The following is an 18,779-nucleotide window of genomic DNA, read 5'->3' as shown; positions in this document are numbered from 1 at the left end:
AGGAGATTCATAGTCCATTAAAAGAACTGAGTAGTGTTTAAATGTCGTATGGTATTGTGTTCAGGGTTTATCTACACGGACTTAGCTGTTCTTAAGTTGTAAACCAAACTGTTTCCTTATATCTCCCTCCTGCCCCCACCCCTGTCCTGTTCACAGACATGTTTATTCTCAGTCATTAAGAAATGATTAATATAAAAATTTACAGGATAACTTAAAGAGTGAAAGAAAATGTGATTTCAAATGAACTGCTGGGGGTGGAGAGGCCTGCTGCAGACAAGGAGGCGCCACACTTTCTATGGAGTGTAGACCGGACTGGAGTGGGCTCCCCGCCTGGGCGGCCTCCTGCTGTGGCGACAGCGACCTGGGAATGGGATGGAACTCGGCCTTCAGTTTTTGCTGGTCCATGGGGATCCGGCCTTGATCCACAACGCACCTCATTTTAGGGTTCTGGATCTAGGGTAGATGTGGAAAATAGTTTCTGACCTGTTAAGCTGAATAGTAGTTTAAGTTCATCTCAGTAATTGAAGAAAATGAGTGAAGTGTTTATGTGTTTTACCTACAATACTTTTGCCTGCTGTGGCTGAAGAGGCCGCACATCATAAGGGAGTAGATGAAGTATTTATGCTTCAGGGTTGTTTTGAAAGAAAGAACTAAGTAAACTAGTATTCATCACTCTCCCACTTTTAATACCGTGTAACAGGATCTCTCTTAGCATTAATACATGAGAATGTATTTTAGTTTTCCTGACATTACTGTGCAGGCAGAGAGGAGTGGGAAGGCACATTAGTTTATTTCTGCATCTGAACTAGAGAACAATAAAATCTAACAGTTACGTTGCCACAAATTTTGAATCAGTTTTTTGAAAGTTATTGACAGTTGTTGTGCACTGTACTGCATGTTGAGGCCACTTGGAAACGGTGACCAGATTCTTGATCGTTGTCAGGAAACTGCATTCAGAGAATGAGAAGAACACCCCCACTGGACGAATTGCAGCCACCGCCATATCAGGATGACAGTGGTTCTCCCCACCTCTCATGCACACCCTCAGAAATTGGGGACAGTAAATGTGAATTTTCCCACTGCAGCAACAGTCCAAGATGCTCATATAGCAAGTGCCCGAGTGAAGGAAGCACAGGCCGTGGAATAGAAAGTTTTCATAACAAAGGATGCGAAGAAGATGTTCCCAGTGACAGCACAGCAGTCCTGAGCCCTGAAGTAAGTAAAGCACACAGAACGTTTGAATGGATGTCATTTGGACAATAATAATCCTGTGCTTCTCCTCGTGGTAAGAAGGTGTTATCACTATCTTGTCCTTTGTGGCTTAATTATACCAGTTTCTATCCTAGATGTGATCTTTATCCAGCTGGCTTACCAGGGGTGTCCCGACCAAACCGTAGCTCCCCCCACAAAAAAAGAAAATGGGTAGCCAAAATGAGAGCAATACACAAAATAGTGAAAAATTATCTTCCCCCAAGTTTCAACCTCAACATAGATTTTAACATTTAAAATGAAGCTATTGTAGAATTATTTACCTGTTTTTTTCATGCTGAGTTTTTTATTTATATTTGTGTCTTTTTAAATTTTACTTTATTTTGGATATTTTTATTAGTGGTAAGTTGTCCATTAATATTTTACAAGGTAACATTTTTGCATTTTCCTACCATAGAATAGGAAAGAGAGAAGCTTTATTGATAACATTTGGATTCATGGCATGATGCATTCAGAGTGGTAGAGTGGTTGTATATTAAGTTATTTATTCTTTTTTTCTTGTTGGCACTATTACAAATGTCCCCATTCTCCCTTCCCCCGCTTGCCTCCCCTCATCCCCAAGTTTTTTTCTCTTTTGGAGCAAAAATGTGAAAATAACACTAATAATAGGGCTGTTACACACTTGAAGTCTTTGCATGTTTGAAAAAGTTTTTTTAATATTTCTACAAAGATGAAAATTATCAAGGCAATCTAGAGTGAGATGGCAATCTAGAGGTTTTATAGGGTAGTATTAACTTTTACTCTACGTTGCGAATTTTTACAACTTCTGTCTTAGACAACATTTTGTGAAACTATAATGTGTCATTGTTTTTACTGGGTGAATTTTCATCTACTGCCAAAATTTCAAATACAAAACAAGAAGTAAGAGGAGGAAGCCGGGGTCGGTTACACACTTAGGCTAAGATGCCAGTGGTACAGGTGGCAAGACCACACTGTGCAAATCCTGCTTCATGTAACGCCCATATGTCCTGTCTCACTCTTTCTGCTCCATCAGTTTCCCCCAGTTACGTGTGGGAACAAGGACAGGAGTTGCTATAGCAGCAGAGGTGCCACAGGCCAGAAACACGTAACTTCTTTTATGGGAGCGATACAGGGGCAAGTACTCCTGGTCACCAGTGAAACTTGGGTGGTTAGCCTGCTACATAGGCATAGGTTTTATCTGCATTTCTTTAGTGGAACACGTGGGTGACAGAGCTGTCAGCCCAGAGGTGACATGGTCATGGCTTGGGCTTCCCATCCCCCTCCATAGGTAACACTCATGTGCTATATCATATTTTCTATTTATTCTTGTCTATCTTTAACGTTTCTTACAAGTTATTAATTTCGTTACTGTCTGTACTTAACACATTGTCAGAATTCTGCCTATCTCTGTAAAGTTACCTTTGTTATTCATTGTCCATAGTTAACACAGCCTGTGAGTTTTGCCCATATTACAGAAGCTGTTAACTGTCTGTGTTAACACTTCTTACGAGTCTCCTCCATCCTGCTTGGTTCTGTGTCTTCTACAGCAGAATCAACTGTACATAAACAGTAGAGCAAATGCACATCACATAGTATTTAGATGATAATAGCACAAGTTAGTACAAAATTCACGCTGTGTTTTTAAGTTTATTTTACTCCCCACTTTCCCTCTAGTGGATATTAGTCCAATGCGAAGTTTTTACTTTCCTCTTGCTCCTAGAGCCTCCCGTATACGCCGCCGAGCTGGGCAGGCGGTGGGGGTTTGGAAGAGTCCCCTGGCAAGGAGTTCATGAACTCTGTTGATGGCCTCTTGCTAGCTGAAGACCAGTCAGAACTTGAAGAGACCTTGAAGGAAGAATTATTTTCTAATTGCCCATTGCAGATACAAATATTAGCATAATTTGTTAAGGTCCCCTTCTTTTGACCTTTGGTTTTGTGAGAGTTGTCAGAATGCCAAGGAAAAAAGTTAGGAAGGCACCAGGAGAAACAAAACTCAGAGCTGTCTACAACCTTATAAAAACTTTTATTGCCTTGAAAATCTTAGCTGTCATGACACTATTTTAGAAAATACTTAATTGAAGTATCAAAGCCATGTAATTAATCACCCTTAATTATCATTATGAAGTGGCATGCGTTAAGACATTTTGCTCTAAACTACATTTTTTTACAAAGTAAGAATGCATTTACTCTGATTGGATTCTATAGTATTAAAAAACAACAGTTCTTCTATGAGACTTTGTTCCCTCCACCATGTTCTTCGTTCGTCCTCTTCTTTCCTTGTGTGTAGCCAAGTGAGTCTGGTAAAGAGATGGGTAATATTTATAAGGCCAAAGCTTGAGTTTTTTGGGTTCTCTTCTGCATCCCTCCCACCTAAACAGGGGCTTGGCACATAGTAGGTGTAATAGTTAGGTAGGTATTAAGCTATTAAAACCAGGAGCCAAATACATTGGGTAAAACCCACAGAGGATTTCTTGTCTTTCACTAATGAATGTCCAGGGTGAGTAGGTGACTTTGCTCTAGAACATCAGTCAGGGGCCCAGTTCCTTCTTTATGTCACTCTGTTGTCCCCAGGATGTTGTTCTAGTCCACGTGTTATATAGTCCACACTGACCCACACATCCCATCTCAGTATCTGCTCTTCTGTGGGAAGTGAAGGGCAAGTCATTTCTTCTATAAACCTGATCTGTATGTTCCAGGCATAGCCTCTGTGGGCCTCCTGTTGACCAAAGCTGAGTCTCGTGGTCATCCAGCTAGTAGGAAGTTTAGAATTGTAGTCTCTTCTGCACACTCTGTCTCTGGCAAACACTCAGGTTTTGTTTTTGAGACATATAAAAAGAGAAGATTGGTAGTCAACAGTAGTGACTACTCACTAGTAAGTAGACATTAAGCAAAAGTTCAGAGAAACTTAGAAAATTATAACATTGGTCCACATTTTTAAATGAAAAACATTCAAGATTTATTAAAATCCTTGAAGGGGCAAGTGGTGTAGTTGAAAGGTCAGAGACCTGGGTTCGGCACTGTCCACAGCCAGCTGAAACTCTGTTTACATTCCAGACACTGGCAGGAATTTGAGACAGTTCCAGGTAAAACGGGTACAGTTTCTTTTCATCGCATAATTAAAATGAACAGATTTCTTCTTGAACTTTAGAAATATGTATTATTCTGCCATTTTCAGTAGTAATTAGTATCAGAAATAATATGTAGTTTTAAATTCAAATTAAAAATAGTGTATGTTATAGAAAATAAGTATTTGGCCGCACATATTTTGAGGCCTTTGTGTTTATTTATACTTTCGTATTTCACATATCCATTGATTTTCATGCCTAAATGTGTTTACATTCTATTACAGATGGGGGTGTTTTAGAACAAACTCTGAAAATGGGACTGGTTTTTCAGTAGCATTATAATTAAATTATTTATGTTTTTGTTCTCCAGCCTAATGTTGAGCTGTCAGTGCATTGTTTATAATGTGGAAAGTAAAGTTTACGGTAGTTTCCTACATGTTGAAGTATCTATTTTCAATTCTCATTATATACATATCCCAACTTCCTCAAAATTGTGATGGTGAATATTAGATTCTGTGTCTTTATAAATTTTTGAGTTTAACTTACCACTTATGACTACAGTGGCCCTGTAGAGTAGCTTCGCTTGTAGACTGTTAATTATTACTGTTTTCCTTGTGGTATCAAATCAGAACAGTTCTCACATCATCCTCCTATCAGATATTTATTTACATGCTAGATTAAATAATAGAGTTAAAACTGAAAACGTTTACATTTGCTTTTCTTAGGACATGTCAGCTCAAGGATCATCTTCCCAGCTTCCTAAACCTTTTGATCCTGAGCCAGAAGCTAAATATGGCACACTGGATGTGACTTTTGACTATGACTCACAAGAACAGAAGCTTCTGGTAACAGTGACAGCTGTCACAGATATCCCAACATATAACAGGACAGGTGGCAACTCATGGCAAGTACACCTTGTTCTTCTACCTATAAAGAAACAGAGAGCAAAAACCAGCATCCAAAGAGGACCATGCCCTGTCTTCACAGAAACATTCAAATTTAACCATGTTGAGTCGGAGATGATTGGAAATTACGCAGTTCGATTTAGACTGTATGGTGTACATCGCATGAAAAAAGAAAAGATTGTGGGGGAAAAGATTTTTTATTTAACAAAATTGAATCTTCAAGGGAAAATGTCATTACCTGTGATATTGGAACCTTCTTACAATCATTCTGTGAGTATCTGATCAAATAGCCCACATACAGTTAAGTTCGTGGTATGCACAATTTGATATGATATACCCAACGTCCTTTTCATTCTATTCTTTGCATAGTAATCCTACCTTTACGAAATTTCTAAGCCCTGAGTAGGTAGGTATGAATTTCTCTCATCTGTAAAAGTTGCCCTTGAAGATTATATGTGATTTATTTTACATGTTTATCCTTCACAGAGTCTATCCCAGCGTCTTAAACACTTGTTTCTCTGTTAAACATTTATTAGGTGGTTGATCATGACATCGTCCAAGTGCCACGTAGACTGTTGTGTCCTTTCCGGGGTGGAACTGGGTGATGCGTTAGGAACAGTCTGGCTCCATGTCTTCACTGATCCTCTTTGCTTGTAGAGACGGTGTGCTGCTCCCTCGGTCATGACTGTCTTTCCAGAACTGCTGTGAAGTAATTTTTAAAGTTCAAAGACAATGGCCTTGTTATGTTTTTCACCCTTTTAAACAAAGGTGTTGTAGTATTTCTGGAAGAATGCTTAAATTTAGTGCTATGAGCTGTTCTTCCTTTCCCCTTTTTCCTCTAGGTTTTCATCATATAAAAGTGTGTGTGTGTGTGTCTTTCCCCATATTTCTAACTAAATTCCCACAAGGCAGTGCAGATCACCAGAAAGCCACAGTTTATTTCAACCAGAGAGATGCATTGTGCCACATAGTTACTTAGATTATGCTGTGATATGCTGGAGATGTCAATTATGAGTTATATTTACTCATCTCTGATATACTAACTAAAAAATATTTTTGTATTATAAATATACAGATTTCAGAATAGATTTATATTCTCAAACAATGGTATCATAATTTAGGGTTGTTTTTAAGCTTTTAGATGTGAAAGCATAACTCTGAGATTAGAATCTCAGTGGATTTATACCGCGCAGCCTTTGATCTTAGAGGACCATCATTCATAATAGAACCCTGTACCATTTTAGCTACTGATCACTCTGATTAAATGAGAAAGTTTAAAAATCATACTAAGAATGGCACAATATTTAATTGACCTTCACCTTTTTCTCTCCTCTGATAAATTGCTGATTTCATTTTTTTTTAAAGGCATTTCCTAAAATTGTCCTGAAATTTTAAACTGTAACAAGTTATCAGTTTTCCTACCAAAGGCTAAATATTATCCTATAAACCCATGGGGATATACTATCTTTACTGTCACCTTTTGGTTTTTAAATCTTTAAATGTTAAAGTATTTGTGGTTGATAATTCGTCTCTTTAGTTACAGAGGTTTGAGAATTTTCCCCAAGAGTTGTTATATCAAGAGCCATGATTTAGATAAGAGCAGATGATTTGGATGGGATTTTGGACTTGGAGATGATGAGGTTTAGATTCATGTGTTGGGTCTTTTTATTGAACTGATAATGTAGTAGGATGAGACTTTTAAGAACCCCAGACCAGGGCGAGCACATTTTACATGTCAGATGTGTGTGGACCATGGGGGCCAGAGGGCGGACTGTGGCGGGTAGAATTCTAAAATGGTCCTGAGAGTGGCCTTGAGGAGCCGAGGGGGAGGCCTCTGGGAGCTCTGGCCAACTGACAGCAAGAATGTAGGGACCTCAGTCCTATAACTGCAAGGAACTGAATCTGGCCAGCACCTGAGCGAACTTGGAAGAAGCTTCTTCCCCCACAGCTGGATAAGAGCCCAGCCGAGCCAACACCTTGGTCACAGCCTTGTAAGATCCATAACAGTTGAACCCAGAGCCCAGTTGAACCCACCCAGACTTTGACTTGCAGAAACAGTGAAATAATAAATGGGTATTTTTAAACCTGTGAAGACTGAAGTAACTTACTGCACACCAGTAGAAAACTGATACAGACTTCCAGTCAAGATGGAAACGTAGGTAGCCACACTCTGCCTCCTTGCACAACCATAGAAAGAATCACAACCAGATTTCAAAACGAATTAATACCCAGAACCTTCAGAAAACCAAGCTGTGTGGAAGTCTGACAACCAGCAATTTAAAGAAGACACACCCATCCAGGTGGGTAGGAGGTGCAGAGTCCCAGGGATGGGCGGGGAAGGGGAGTGGGAGTAGAGCAGCGGCAGCAGTGGTGGTGGAGGGATGGGAGGGGTGCCTTGGCCGTGAGCTGTCCCAGCCCCAGGCCAGGCCACGCCGCTCAGGGTTCAGCACTAGGAAGATGGATCCCCTTTACCTCCGGCTGTAAAAACCAGTGGGGCTTGGGCAGCTGAAGAACTGTCAGGTTTTCACCACTTAAAGAGCTAGCATAGACTTAGAACACAGGCACACCTACCCACTCCAGGATTCACCACCATGGCAGCAGGTGGAAGGGCACCAGTCACACATGGGCAGGGGGTGAAGTGACTGGAAACAGGGCAAGTGCCAGGTGAACTGCAAGAAGCCAGGCAGCGGGATTGTCCCCTCTCCAAACCTTCTTCACACAGCCACAAAGTGATGAAGTGGGTTACCCCACCCTGGCAGCTATCTAAGGCTCTGTCCCACACAATTTAAAGATGACTTTTCTACAATAGGCCCCACTACTAAGACGGGGATTAAAAGCATCTCGACCTAATACACAGAAACAAACACAAGGAGGCTGCTAAATTGAGGAGACAAAGAAAAATGGAAGAACAGAACAAAACCCCAGAAAAAAAGGGAAACAGAAATAGCCAGCCTTCTATAGATGCAGAGTTCAACACATTAGTTATCAGGAGAACTCCTTGAATATAGCAAACAAATAAAGGAAAAAAGGAAGAGTATACTAAGGGAAAGAAAGAATAATCCACAGAAAACAACAGAGAAGGGAGGGAAGCCAGGATTCAGATCACCGGTTTGAAACATAAGGAAGAGAGAAACATTCAACCAGAAAAAAAAAGAAACAAGAATTGTAAAAAATGAGGACAGGCTTAGGACATCTCCAAAAGTACCAACATCCAAATCATAAGGATGCCAGAAGGAGAAGAGGAGGAGCAAAAAATTGAAAAATCATTTGAAAAAACAGTGAAAGAAAACTTCCCTAATTTGAAGGAAATAGACACACAAATCCAGGAAGCACAGAGTCCCAAACAAGCTGGACCCAAAGAAGAGCACATCAAGACATCATAATTAAAATGCCAAAGATTAAAAATAAAGAGAGAATCTTAAAAGCAGCAAGAAAAGAGCAGAGTGTTAACTACAAAGGAGTTCCCATAAGACTATGAGCTGATTTCTCAAAAGGAACTTTGCAGGCAAGAAAGGACTGGCGAGAAGCATTCAAAGTGATGGAAATGAAGAAGAAACTGACAGTGACCAGAGGGAAGATGGGAGGGGGAAAGAAGGGGAAGGGGCAAGTCAAGGAACATATATAAGGGACCCATGGACAAAGACAGTGGGGAGTGGGGACTGAAAGTGGGAGGTAGGGCTTGGGCAGGGCAGGAGAGAGTAATGGGGGGGGGAGGAAGATAACTATAATTGAACAACAGAAAAAGAAAAGACCTACAACCTAGATTACTTTATCCAGCAAAGCTATCATTTAGAATCAAAGGACAGATAAAGTGCTTCCCAAACAAGGTAAAACTAAAGGAGTTCATCGTTACCAAGCCACTATTACATGAACTGTTAAAGGGAGTAATTTAGGGAAAAGAAGATCAAAATGATGAACATTAAAAAGGCAACAAGTTCACAACTATCAACAATTGAATCTTAAAGAAAGAGAAGAGAAAAGAAAGAAACTACTCAAACGACCGGCACATGATCAGCATCACAGATACGGAGATCATATGGAGGTTTTATCAGCTGGGAGGGGCAAGGAGGAGAATAGGGAAATGGTACAGGAATTAAGAAGCCCGATTGTTAGGAACAAAATAAGTGGGGAATTTAGAATAGCATAGGATGGAAGAGCCAAAGAATTTAAATGCACCACCTGTGGACATGAACTAAGGGGAGGATCGTTGGAGGGAACGGGGAGTACCTAGTGGAGGGGGGCAAAAGGGGAAAAATTGGGACAATTGTAATAGCACAACCAATAAAGTATACTTAAAATTAAAATAAAAAAGGAAGGTTTTGAATTACAAAGAACAAAAAGAAAAAAAGAAAACGAATCAATCCGCAGGGTGGAAAATGTATTACTATCTAGCTGTACAGAAAGAGTTTGCTGACCTCTGCTCTAGACAACTAGGAATTTAAATTGAATGTTAGGTGTGCAAATCACTTCTTTGTTGAGGTGAGTACCCACAAAACACTCTAAGTCTCCTTTTCATCTTGGTGGGATATGCTTTACCAATTTATGAAGTCTCCAGCAAATACCTTTATATAACTATAAACATGCAAATCAGATCTGTAGGTATTCCCTATTTATTCTTTTTTTCATGGCTGCTCCCTTAGCATTAACTTGGAGAAATGTCACTTATTTTAAAAAGTAATCTGTCAGGAAGAAATATTTATGTAAAATTTTATTTTATTTCATTGCCTTCTATTAAATTTACATAAAGTAAAATGGATTTTAAAATAAAAAGCTACAATTTGATCCCACTTTTTATAAAATTATTTCTGTTCTTACTGCTATTTGTACATATTTATAGAATGATGTCTGCAAGATGTTTACTTAATAACAATTTATGGGTAGTAAAGTTTAAGATGACTTTTATATTTTTATCTCCGTTTATTTCTGTATTATTTGGGTAATTTACGAAAATCATTTATGAATTTTTTAAAAAGTGGAGTCAGAAAGGATCAGGGAATTTGGACCCTGGTCAGTTTAGTGAAGGTGAAAAAACAGATCAGTTCCTAGCGAGATTTTTTTTTAGGGTAAGCAAAGGAATAAGAGGAAATATACAGCCTTGTGGAAAACTTAACTTTTCTTAAGTTCTAGTGAGGAGGGTTCTTAATATGTGCCTACGTGTCTAGATTTATAAAATCTGGTTCCATATTTTATGTCTGTGTGAATACGGAGAAGTTACAGGAAGTGGACACGGGAGTGGGTGGGGCTGTCTGGGGAGTGAGAAGAGTGGGCCCTCGGAATGCCTAGATTTAAAGGTTGAAGAAGGGGGGGGCAGGGTAGGAAGACAGAGTAGTAAAGTGTCACAAACACCATGAACAGAGTTATGAAGGGAGATATAATCAACTTTGTCAAATGCTGCCCATGGAACCCGTATTGAAAACTGTCCACTGCATTTAGGGAATGGCGGTGACAGGTAGCCTGAGAAGGACCAGTGTTGGTGAGGTTGCAGAGGCCAGGTTCCCGACTGGGCTGGCCATCATGTAGACAACTTTTCTACCAAGTTTGGCTGTGAAAATACAAAGAGAAGACAGTATTTGGAAAGTGGCGGTTCTGGAAAGATGTTTTTCAGGTTAGGAGAAACTTGGTCATGTTTAAATACTAAGCAAATGCTAGAATAAAAAGATGGAGTGTAAGCTATAGGTGAGGTAATTAAAGAAAGACATTAATTGATGTGTCTGGGATGAACAGAGAGAAGCATATTTTCAAGAGATTTATTGCAATTAGGGACCATGAAATCTAAGTGGAATAAAGAAAGAAGTGAAGCTGGTAAGGGATTGCTAGGCAAGGGGGAAGCAAGGTTAGTGGACCGAACGTCCCAAAGATATCAAGGAACACGTTTGAGAAAAGTGATTGGAGAAGAAATAGGGAAAGTTCAGGGACTGTGGTTGGAAAGGAGAATGTTTTAACCTAATGCGATGAGATGACAAGGGTCCAAAGTGCCCAGTGGTGGAAATGCACATCAGAGATGAAATGAAAGGTGAAGTCACTGGAGATGGATAACTTGGTCAGGAAAGGCCAGGATTTGGGGCGGGCTATCCACATGGATTTTGAAGTCACAAAAGATGGTGGTAGAAATGGAAATGTAAAAGAAGATTGAATCAAGGGTCATTGTTCAAAGGAAAGAAAAAGAAATGTTTAGGGAATGAAGATGAAATTTTCAGGATAAAATGTTATGTGGACGGGATAACATGAGCCTGAAAGGAAAATAGTTGTTCTTTTCCACAGCTTTGGAGGAGCAGTGTTTGAAAAAGCAGCCCGGGACTTTGCTTCCTGATCCTGAAGCCTTTTGGGAATGAGGGAATAACCAGGAAGGAAAGTCTGCAGAGGATGATACATCCTCAGGGAAGACTCAGGTTTCCGTGAAAACAAGGTGTTGGGGCTTAGAGAAGACACTGAACTTCCGGCAGAGTTTATCACAGGTCAGAGTACCAGAGGCGTCGAGAGAAGATTCTGAAAAGGAGGAAGTTTATGTTAGTGAAGAAGTTCAGAGACTAACAGAATGAATGTTAAAAGTAGCAGATACAGGCCACTATCAGGGATTTGTCTTCATTTACATTATGCAAAAATGTCATTGGTGTTTTGAATAGTGACTGCATTGAGTCTGTTGATTGCTTTCGGTAGTATGGTCATTTTAATGATATTAATCCTTGACAATACATAAGTACGGTATATCCTTCCATTTGTTTGTGTTCTCTGAAATTTCTTCAGCATTTTACATTATTCAGATTATGGTTATTTCACTTCCTTAGTTACATTCCCTACTAGGTATTTTTTTATAAATAGAGTTGTTTTCTTAATTTCTTCTGATTGTTTATTGTTAGTGTGTGGGTATATGATGGATTTCTTTACATTAATATTTTCCCTGCTACTTTACTGAATTCTTTTGCTAATTCTATTAACTTTTGGTGGATTCTTTAAGGTCTTCTATATATAGTATCATGTCATCTGCAAATAGTGACAGTTTACTTCTTCCTTTCCAATTTGGAAGCCTTTTATTTCTTTTTCTTGTCTGTTTGCCATGGCTAGGACTACCAGTACTATATTGGATGATAGTGGTAAGAGTGAGTATCCAGATGTCAAGTCCAATAATAATTTAACTCTTTGACTATTAAATTAAATCTCAGGTTTTATTTAAAGCCTAATTTAAAGCCCACCTCTATAGAAATTTATTTGATTTTTCCTAATATAATTTCATTAGTTGATCTTAATCTATCGTTGTATACCAAATATTGGTGGTGATTATTGCTTTATAAAGGTTGAATGGATCAGTGGGTGAATGAGTGCGTATGACGCACATTACTTTTAAGTTCCTGCTTCTGGTGAGGTTTGGTGTTTTGGTTTGTTTTGTGCAGCTAATTATGCTTTCTTTTCTATCAGACTTGTTCTCTTTTAGATTTTAAACTTTTTGAGAAGAGTGTGTGTGTGTTTTACTTAGATGGTATTTTTCATAGAACCTAGAACATAGATGTTTAATGAACACTTTTAAGTCAATTCATCAATATGTTCAGATTAACTTGATCATTTTAAAATTCTTTGTAAGTTCCATATATATACTTACCTGATAGGTCCCAGTATCTTTAAAAACAGTCCTATTAGGAATCTTTTTTGACCTGGATCAAATAAGTATGTATCACAGGGTGAATAAGGACACATCAGGAATCATTTTATTTTTAAATAATTGGTGAGTTAGGGACATACATGCTTTTTGATTTCACCCTCAAGAGTGTATAACACCACGGTTTCCTGAGAGTGACCAGACTTCCTTAAGACCTGACTGCAGTGTTGATCTTCTTTTTAATAACTTGTGATATCAACTTTTAATTTCTAAAATCCCTGTATCTCAAAAATAGCCCATTTTTCTGTTAATGGATTGAATTAACTTAGTTTGATTTTAGTGCTGTTACTTTTATTTCTGAAAGAGGTAAAGCGTTGCTTCTGTCTGTAACTGAACCATGTATTCCTCTGTGAGTCATACTTTAGGCTACAGTAGCAAACACCACTTAAAACTTAGCTTTACGTGTTTTAACATTCACTGTAATTTCATGTACAACTGTTTCGGGAAAGTCACTCACACTCAGTTAGGATGGGGGAGCGCTCTTTATTACGTGTGGGCTCAGAGGAGGCAGTCTCCAAATTCTGAGCCCTGTTCTGCGGGTTGGTCTTACTCTTAAAGCGCGAGAAGCAGGTTACAGAAGCAGGATGCGGTTAGATAATTCGCTTATCTGGGGTGCACACAGTTCAGGGTGGGGTAAGCACACTCTGTCTTACTAAACTGTTGCAAAGCAACTTTAAAATGTTATCTCCTTGTCCCTATCCTGCTTCATTCCCTCTTTGAGGCTTAGACAGCTTCTTCGCTAGTCTCGGCATCACCTGTCTGTACTCTTTGATATTGGTATTGCTGGAGAGAGAGTATTTTGGTTGTGGCCTTGCGGACTACTGTGGCTTCTAACTGCTGTACTAGGGTCCGAAGTAAACATGGTCCTAAAGTTAAGACTAAGAATAAGATTAAAAGCGGGCAGAGGATCGGGACTAGTAAGGAGAACAGGGTGGATTGCCACCAGGTGGTACCTTGCGATGGGTAGTCAGAGGCCTTTAGTCTTTTCTGTATCTCTTTTAATTTATTAAGATTTTCCTCGACTATCCCACTCTCATTAATATAATAACAGCATTCTTCCTGTAAAATATAGGCAGGTTCCTCCTTTTCCTTCAGTGAGTAAATCTAGGGCCCGTCTATTCTGCTGTGCTACTCATGCCAGTGATGTTATCTGACATTGTAATGATACCATAGAGTTAGCAGCGGCTTCCATGGCTTCATTTAGTTCATCCCTTAACTGTTGCTTTGACTGGAGGCTTACTGCTAGTCCAGTCCCTCCTATACTGGTCCCAACTATGGAAGTAGTGAAGGTAAGTCCTACTAACATCGGTAGGAACACTGCTTGCTTTTCTCTTGTAGGAGTAAGGAGGGCACTAAGTTCCCCTGGCTGGTAGAGGGGTAACTGGGGGGCTAGGGCTACTAGGCAGCAGAGTTCTCTTTTACTACAGTTGTAGACCTGGGAGAGAGTCCTGTTGCACCAGAAGAAAAGGCAGGGTGGGCTTCTTAGAATAGCGAACGATGTGTTGGTGCACCAGGTCTGGTTGTACTGTGTCTCATTAACTAGGTAAAGAGGAACTCGGGAAAGGGCTGGAGATGCCAGGGAGTTGTCGGCAGTATTGGGAGTTCCTGATACTGGGACAGCTGGCAAGGGTGGTCTGGTGAGAGAGGCACATAGGAAACGATCAGTATAGTTCCCAAGCAGGGAAAGCAGGGAACTATACGAAAGCAGGCCCATTATCGCTTTCCATGCTAAGAGGCAATCCATGTCCAGGAATTATTTCCCTGAGTAAGACTCTGGCTACTTCCTTAGCTTTCTCTGTCCTTGTGGGGAAGGCCTCGACCCATCCTGAAAAGGTACATATTAGTACAAGCAAATATTTGTAGCCCCGGCGCGGTTTGATGTCAGTCAAGTCTATCTGTAGGTCTTCTAGGGGTTGGGTTCCCTGATGCTGTATCCAGGGCGGAACTCGGTGGTTTCCTGAGGCTTTGTTTTTGGCACATGTTACGCATCTGGCCGCAGCGCTGGCACACAGAGTGGGGAGGCTAGGTATGTATAGATACCTTCGAAGCAGGGTTTCTAACGATGTCTTTCCGAGGTGAGTTAGGGTATGACAGTTCCGGACCACTTGTCCTGCTTGCTTTGGGGTATGTAAATGCACCCATCAGGGAGTCTCCACAGGCCCTGGTGGGGGGTGGGGGGGTTTGATTGCTCGTGCCTCTATGGTCCATTGTTCTGCCGGCTGGTAATGTTGGCTATTAAGAGGAGAACTGATTAAAGGACCAGCGACTGATACTTGAGGCCTGGGTTTTTTGGCGGCCTCTCTCGATGCCCGATCTGCTAGCCGATTTCCTACGGCTTCCTCAGTTTCGCCCTTGAAATGCCCTTTGCAGTACATTACTGCTACTTAGGTTGGTTCCCAGACGGCCTCTAAGAGCCGAAGGATTTCAGTTTTGTTCTTAATCTCTTTTCCCTCAGCGGTTACCAATCCTCTCTCCTTGTATATTGTCCTGTGTATGTGGAGGGTGGCAAAAGCGTATTTGGAGTCAGTATAGATGTTGACCCTTTTCCCCTTACTGAGTTCTAAGGCCTGGATGAGGGTGTGAAGTTCTGCCCTCTGCGCCCACCACCCTGTTGGCAGGGGTTCTGCTTCAAGGACTTGGTCCCTGGTGGTCATGGTGTACCCAGCGATTCACTCCCCCCTTTCAGTCACTGTGCTGCTCCCGTCTGTGTATAATTGAAGGTCCCACTGAGACAAGGGGTGGTCTTTCAGGTCTGGTCTGCTGGCATATACCTGGTCTGTGACTTCCTCGCAGTCATGATCCGGCTCTCCAGCCTCCGAGGGTAAGAAAGTGGCCGGGTTGATCTTTCGCACTGTACTTAGGTGCACTCGGGGATTTTCTTGTAAAATTCCTTGGTATTGGGTGAGCCGGGGGTTGGATAACCATCAGTGCCCTTGGCCCTCCAGGAGGCTGTGTACTGTGTGCGGTACTGTTACAGAAAATGAAGCAACCAGACGCCAAGGGTTCAGGAGCCCGATCTTTTTTACATGCACGAGCCCAGAGGAGAGTGATCTCCAAATTCTGAGCCCTGAGCAGTGGCAGGGGTCTTTCTTTTATACTCCTGTCTTTCCTTCTTAGGCTACGTGGCAGAAGCAGGTTACAGAGCAGATGCGGAAGTTACGTCTGTTTCCTTATTTGGGGATATCTGAGGTGTTGTGTCACTCTATGGCTACGTGGCAGAAGCAGGTTACAGAAGCAGATGCGGAAGTTAGATGTTCGGTGTTTTTAGGCTAGTGGGAGGGGCTTTCCCCTATCATTCCCCGCTGTGGGTGCTTAGACAGCGCTTTCGTCTGTCTCAGCATCCAAGAATGGGACTCTCTGCTCTTGTTGTTGCTGGAGCATGAGAATGCGGCTAGTGGTCTTCCGTACTAGTGCTCCTTCTAACTGGCTGACTACTGTCTTGATGGCCCAGGGTCCTACGGTAATGACTAGAATGAGGATGATCAGGGGTCCTAGGAGGGGGGGCTAGGAAGGAGAGAAGAGTGTTCTGCCACCAGGAGGATGCTCCCATCTTGGCCCTGGGCTATAGTCTGTCTTTAAGTTCATTTATGCGTTGTAAGTTCTCTTCAACTGAGCCATTTTCATTAACAAAATAGCAACACTCTTCTCCTAGGAACATACGGGTTCCCCCCCTTTTCCTGGATTCAGAGCATTAATGAGGTTTCTTTCTTCATTATTTTTCTCCTCCTTTGATTAACTAAGTAGAAGGGGTTCTGAGATTCCTTTCTCCTTCTGGAATCATATAAAGGACAATGGACGAAGGTCTCAAGGCTGGACATGGACGTCGTCCTACCTACCCTTGAGTCAGGGGTACCCTGAAAGAAGAGGAGGGGGGTGCAGCACAGAGGGAGTCCTTCCTGCAAGGGGAAGGACCTTACAGGGTCCTGGTCAGTTGGCTGTCACCAGGAAGTCGCAGGCTTGGTGTCCAAAGGCTGGCATTACTGGACCGTTGGCCTCTGGTCAGGTCATATTCTGGAGGTGACAGATTAGGCAAGAAATTGGAAGCACAATTAAATTATAACTATGAAATGACAAAGGCAGAACTGCAGTAAAGAATGGCTTATCTGGAGGAAGGTGTACAAGGCATGCTACACCTATCCAAGACTCTTGTGGCCTGCTATACTTTACTCGGGCTGAGGGGAATACATAAAGATTTCCCTCCTTTCAGATTTCTGAGCCCTTTTTGTCCAAGTTATCAAGACAGAAAAGGGAAAATCAGTTCTAAAGGGAAGCCCACAGACCACCCCAACTGTTTATCAACCTAACCACTTAGTTCAATCAAACCGTTGCGTCTCAAGGGGGGGCGATGACAAAGATGGGCTCCTTAAGTGAGGCCTATATTGTAACTAATCATCTATAGGCATAGGCAGGTCATAGGCATACGGCTTATGAAAACAGAAGAACACACAGGTTAATTCACACAATAATCCCCAAACCAGTTGCTGTGCCTGTAAGACTGTCTTTTGGGATGACATTCCATTGCAAGGTCCTTCCTGAAATGACATTTAACAGTGGCAATTTGACAGGTCCTTTGCACCTGTAAATTGTACATCTCTGGTGATATCACAAACCTGGTTTCAACTCTTAAATGAAAATAAGACAGTTTTAAGACAGTTAGCTGTGCCATTCTGATATCCAATTCTGAGCATAGTGATTTTCCTTGAACTATAATTTTTCTCCTTAAGATCACCCTTACTATTATTACAGGGACTACTTTGGGTCCCACTTTTGATTTTGACTGTTCATTTGCATAAACACACCAAGAGTAGCCTGGATCACTTATGATCTTTAAGTCTGCTTTGCTGGAACTCACATAGGGAACCTTCAGATTGAATTCTCAGTCTGCCCCTCAGGGCACAGAAGCAGAGCCACACATCTGCCATCTGGCTTCGCCTGTACCAGTCATTTCACTCAAATCCTTGAGCCTCCATTGTGCCTATAGGTTCCTTTTAGACATCTTTCAGGAAAGCAACCTTGTTCCTTCCCTAGAAAGGCTGGCTGGAACCACACAACCAACCAAAGTACCAGGCTTTTCTCATGGGCTTTTGCTAGCTTCACAGATCAATTCCAGTTCCTCTGAGCTCTCTGGTAATGACCAGAGCCCATACATGCCTCCTTCAGGCGTGACATTCCAGTCAAAGTCCTAGTTAACAAAAACACTATTAATGACTGGTCTTATTGGTTTTATGCAAAGAAACCTTACGTCATCATTCATTCCTTCAGAATGCCAAATTCTGGAGGGATCGGGTAGGGAGAAAAACACAAAGCTTGAAGGAAAATCTTTCTCCTTCTAATACCTATCAAGATGCATCTCCATGCCTTATACCTTCTATTACTAACACCACATAATTTCTTCCAAAACTTTCACATTTCCATTTATTTTTATAACTTCCCACAGACTTTCTGCAATATTCATAAACCTTCTATAGCCTTTTTACTTATCCAGATTTATCCATAAACTCAGTATCTGGCAGCTAAAAGTCCCTAGATTCACAGGGACATTTTTCACCTTTCTGAAGCTTAGACCTTGCAAACACCCTATAAATCAGATGGTCAACCTTGGACCTCAGTTCATGACTTTCAAAACCAGAGCCATTCCTATCAGAACTAGTTACACAGAGAATCTGACTGCTGTAGTGTCCACACAGCAGCAGCACACAGCTGAGCAGGTTTACAGAAGCAAGAAAGCAGGGCTGCTGATAGGGTCATATAATGTTCTTTTGTTCTTCTTAGTTACTTAGTTGTTTACCCCTCCTTATCTTAGTGGTTCAGCAAACAGACCGTGTCCCTCTGACTTGTCTGGGCTTGTCTAAACAGGTCTCCTGCTACATCTCCCCCCCCCCCCCACCTTTATCTATTCTGAGGATGGGAGGAGGTCTCCTAAACACT

At 41.3% G+C, this 18,779-nt stretch overlaps 1 protein-coding gene across 1 annotated transcript in view; it reads left to right on the top strand.

Annotated features, from left to right (window-relative positions):
• Positions 1-18,779, top strand: part of SYT14 (synaptotagmin 14) — a 237,278-nt gene that overhangs the window by 147,579 nt on the left and 70,920 nt on the right. Inside the window, exons 5-6 of the mRNA XM_037027621.1 lie at positions 944-1,215; positions 5,021-5,470. Coding sequence (XP_036883516.1) covers positions 944-1,215; positions 5,021-5,470 — 722 coding nt within the window. The remainder of the gene's footprint in view (positions 1-943; positions 1,216-5,020; positions 5,471-18,779) is intronic.

Source organism: Sturnira hondurensis, unplaced genomic scaffold, assembly GCF_014824575.4.
Source record: "Sturnira hondurensis isolate 20B ecotype Veracruz unplaced genomic scaffold, ASM1482457v3 Scaffold0019216, whole genome shotgun sequence".
Lineage (NCBI taxonomy): Eukaryota > Metazoa > Chordata > Mammalia > Chiroptera > Phyllostomidae > Sturnira > Sturnira hondurensis.
The sequence above is the reverse complement of the archived record's forward strand: the minus strand, read 5'-3'. Positions and strand labels throughout refer to the sequence as shown.